Genomic DNA, 3,918 nt, shown 5'->3' with positions numbered 1-3,918 from the left:
GGTGTGTGCCGAGGGGGATCCGGGTGTTGGTGAGGGCTGGGATGGGGGTGTGTGCCGAGGTTGGCGATGACAGCAGTGTCTGTGCATGTGCAGTATGTGGCCGCGGGACTCGGTGTCGTGCTGCCGCACAGCTGCGGGCTGGGCTGGCCCCGGGGTCCCGGGGGGGCTGCTCTGCCCTCGCCCGTCACCCAGGGGCTCGCTGCTTTGTGCCTGGCCTCGCTCTTCCCTAGAGGAGTCAGTTAGATGGAGTTGTTCCTCTTGAACTTGGCGGTTACAGAGTCGTGTCTTGGTGAGCGAAGGACTCATTTGTTTAAGGCTTGTTCACCTCTCTCCATCCTTGACCACCTGTTTTTTTTCCAGCCACATGGCAAGAGGTCTCGGGGTGCTGTTGTCCCTCTGAACACGCATTCACATACGTGCACTAGATGTGTATCATTGCGTCTGTGCCGTGAGGTGTACTAGTCTTTATCTGCAAGGTGAAATTCCGTCCTGTGAGACGCAGGGAGTTCAACTCTGAGCCTTACAGGTCCCTTCCAGCTCGAGATATTCGATGATTCTATGAAATCTTGAAAGGGAGGGCCTGCAGTGGTGGTGCCTTGTTGTAAGGCAATGATTTGATATGGTTTAAGCCTTTTTTTTAAAGGTATGTGTAATACAATTAGAGACACTGTCTTTAGAAATAAAATTGAGACTCTTATGGTATAAATTTTACTTTTTAATACTTTTAAAAATTACTTCAGTATTTACTAACTGTGTCACATAGTTAACAGGCATCTTTTCAAGTCGAAGGTACTTGAAGAAACTGTTGTTGTAGTGCCAATAGGAAAAGGTGGCCAAGTGCCTATTGTACTACCTGTTTCAATGGAAAATGAATCACTCTGCTAAATGTGAAGAGATCACCTCAAAATTAAGGTGTGTTACCAGAAACATACAGAGTGTATTTCTTCTTGGAGAGAAGTTGTTTGGTGTTTTCCCAAAGAATTAACAGTGTTTACAGTCCAGGAATTTGATAGAAAATATGAAATAGAACTGTCTAGGTTGGTAACTGGTTGTGTGAAATGAGCTTCACGTATAAATAACTAACTTGTCTTTATTTCCTTGCATCCATACGTTTCCATCCTCCACCCGGTTGTCAGTTGGGTGTCCTGTGCCTGCCCCCACCCCTGCACGCAGCCTGATGTGTCCCCTGCGGTCCCCGAGAGGGTCAAACACGGCACCTCTCGTTTGCCGGTGAAGACGTGGAGTCTCTTGGTTCTTGTTCTGTTGAAACACCTGGATAATTAGAGTCAGCACTCTCAATTGTTGACTTGCACAAAGTGAATAAGCAAACAAAGTAAAGGAGCTTCAGTTTTGACATTTTCATACTGATGAACTAATGGTTTGTTCATAAGAAGTTAACGCGAATCTCTGTGTGTAGGGAGCCCAGATGTTTTTGTGTGTGTGTGCACAGTATATATGGGCCAGAAGCACAGCACTGAGTCTCTGTATCATGAAACAAACATGTGAATGCAGCGAATGTGTTTAGGTAATGGAAGTATTTTTGAGCTTGGCTTCTTGCCCGCCTGCCACATACGTAGTTGGCCTGACAGCCGTCCATGCCTGGAGCTGTAGTTGGCCTGCCAGCCGTCCACGCCTGGAGCTGTTGTTGAGGAGATCATTCCCTCTGGGCATGTGTGTTCAGGGGAGTTGATCTGCTTCAGCCACAACCTCTTGATCACCACTGGCCTGTGGCCTTTGCTGGTGACGTCTGTCCCGCAGACTTGCTCGCACAGCCGTGCTCGTGGGATGGTATCACCCCGTCCAGCTCTGCCCCTGCTGTGGATTCACCCTCTGCCAACAGACCTGTGCTCTGCAGTGCAGCTGGCTTCACCCTGGGGAAATGCTGCTCCAGGACCCAGCCCCGGAGCTGGTGTTGTCTGGGGAGGGTGCTTTGGGGTACGGTGCAGTGCTCAGCTGGCACGTGTCCACCCGAGTGCCACCACCTCTGTCTGCTCTCGGGATCCTGACCTGCAGCTCTGTCTTTGCTGGTGGCTGCAGAGGCAGGGACAGGAGAACAGGGTCAGAGCTCTGGCTGGTTCCGCAGCCTGGACCAGCCCTCCTGTCTGGGTCAAGCTCAGCCGGGTTTTTGAATGAGTGTGGCACTGTGGGAGCATTAACGAGGGATGGGCTGGCTGGCACCTGGCCACATGTCATGGAGTTGGGAAACAACTAAGTAAAGAAAGGAGCAGTTTGGGCACAAGGAATAGGAACAGTCATGAAAGAAAGTGACTCTGTTTCCAGCCCAGGAGTTCTTCACCAGAAGTGTTTCATTCCTATATCCAATATTTGTGTATTTGTTCATTGTGGGAGGAGGGGAGGAAAACAAACTGAGATATTTCCAGTGGGCAGACCCTAATGATAGCCTTGAAAAGGTCCATCACATGATATGTTCAGCTGCTGTTTTAGCAGCATCCACTGTATTTGCGGCTGGAAATTTTTCTAGTGTGTTAGAACTGAAAAAGAGAATGTAAATATGAGTTCAGTTGCCATAAATGTGTGTGTGGGGGGGGAATGTGTGTAACAGAGAGCAGTGACTTGTCCCTCACAGCTGCGCCTCTTTTCTCAGCCCTCTGCGAGCACACCTGGCTGGGTACCACCCCGGGCACCTGCAGGTTCCAGGGAACTGAGGAGCTCCCAGTGCTCTCCATCAGCTGGTGAAGAGAGGGGTCCTCTCTGCAGAGCCCGGGGTGACCCCACGCTGTGTGTGGAAAGACACGTGCTGTTCCTGTTGGGTTTGCCCAGCTGGGGATCTCCGGACACTTTGCTGAGGATACGTAGAAGTTTAGTTTCCAACTCTGTATGTTCTCTTAGAAGTTACTCCTTTCACTTGGGCAGAGCACCTGGAGTTGGCAGGGAGGTGTTGTGCCTGCTGACAGGGTGTGCTGCTTCTTGCTTTGCTTCATATCTTCATGGTTACTCAGACTCACTCGCAAGTACTCCTCACAGGCTTGTCTTCCTGGGAAACTCGGTCCAGGTTCACTTTCCAAGCGAGGTAGTTAAACCCGCTGAACCCTGAGTAGCTGTGTCCACTGCAACTCTAAATGGCCTTCACTTGGTTTGGTTAAAGGCATTTCTGGAATGCTTGAGAAAAACTATTTCCATGTAGAAATGTAATGTAGTTTAGCAAATCTGTTTTAAATTTGCACTGTTTGTTAGGGTTATTTCCCCTCTGCTGAGCGTCCCTGTGTAGATGACCCTCCCGTGTTGTATACCCGTAGCAGTGTACGTGTGAGAGGTGACTAAGATGTCACTGAACTCTTGACATTTGAGTACTTGGAGTGGGGAGGTCTGACTGGTATTTCTTTGGTGCAAGCTCCTGTCTTTGCCTTGCTGAAATGGCTAAATTAGTATCATTAGCTCCTACTGGGTGGTTCTTCAGCAAGAATAATATTTCTTCCCTTAAACGGAAGGTTTTATTGTCTAGTGATTTTGTTGTCTTTATATAACTGAAACAATTAAGAGTACAATGGTGTGTTTTCCTCAACTCTCTCCCTTTACAGATGATGAGCTGAAGCTGAACAGGGTCCACTACGAATGTGTGTGTGAAGGCATGTCCTGTGGGAATGGAGATCGTTGCCAAGGCCAGCAATGTTTTGCTTCCCTGAGCATTAATGACGGTGCTAAGGTTTACCAGAAAGGCTGCTTCCAAGTCTACGAACAAGGGAAAATGACCTGCAAAACACCTCCATCTCCTGACCAAGCTGTTGAGTGCTGCCAAGGATACCTGTGCAACATGAATATCACCGCACAATTGCCTTCTTCTAAAGGTGAGGGGTTAATTAATAAATGGTGAATTTTGAGAAAATAAAAAAGGGTCTTATCAATGTCTATAAAAATCTAAAGTGGGGGGGCTAAATGGTTGGGGCTGGGCTTTTTTCA

At 48.5% G+C, this 3,918-nt stretch overlaps 1 protein-coding gene across 1 annotated transcript in view; it reads left to right on the top strand.

Annotated features, from left to right (window-relative positions):
* Positions 1 to 3,539: 3,539 nt before the first annotated feature.
* The window catches only part of ACVR1 (activin A receptor type 1), a gene marked incomplete at its 5' end in the record, with an annotated part of 24,401 nt that continues 24,022 nt past the window's right edge, over positions 3,540 to 3,918 (top strand). The window contains one exon of the mRNA XM_010163935.2: positions 3,540 to 3,806. Within this exon, the coding sequence (XP_010162237.2) occupies positions 3,540 to 3,806 (267 nt within the window). The remainder of the gene's footprint in view (positions 3,807 to 3,918) is intronic.

The sequence above is a fragment of the Antrostomus carolinensis genome, unplaced genomic scaffold (assembly GCF_000700745.2).
Source record: "Antrostomus carolinensis isolate BGI_N321 unplaced genomic scaffold, ASM70074v2 scaffold4233, whole genome shotgun sequence".
NCBI lineage: Eukaryota > Metazoa > Chordata > Aves > Caprimulgiformes > Caprimulgidae > Antrostomus > Antrostomus carolinensis.
This window is presented reverse-complemented; position numbering and strand designations above follow the sequence as displayed.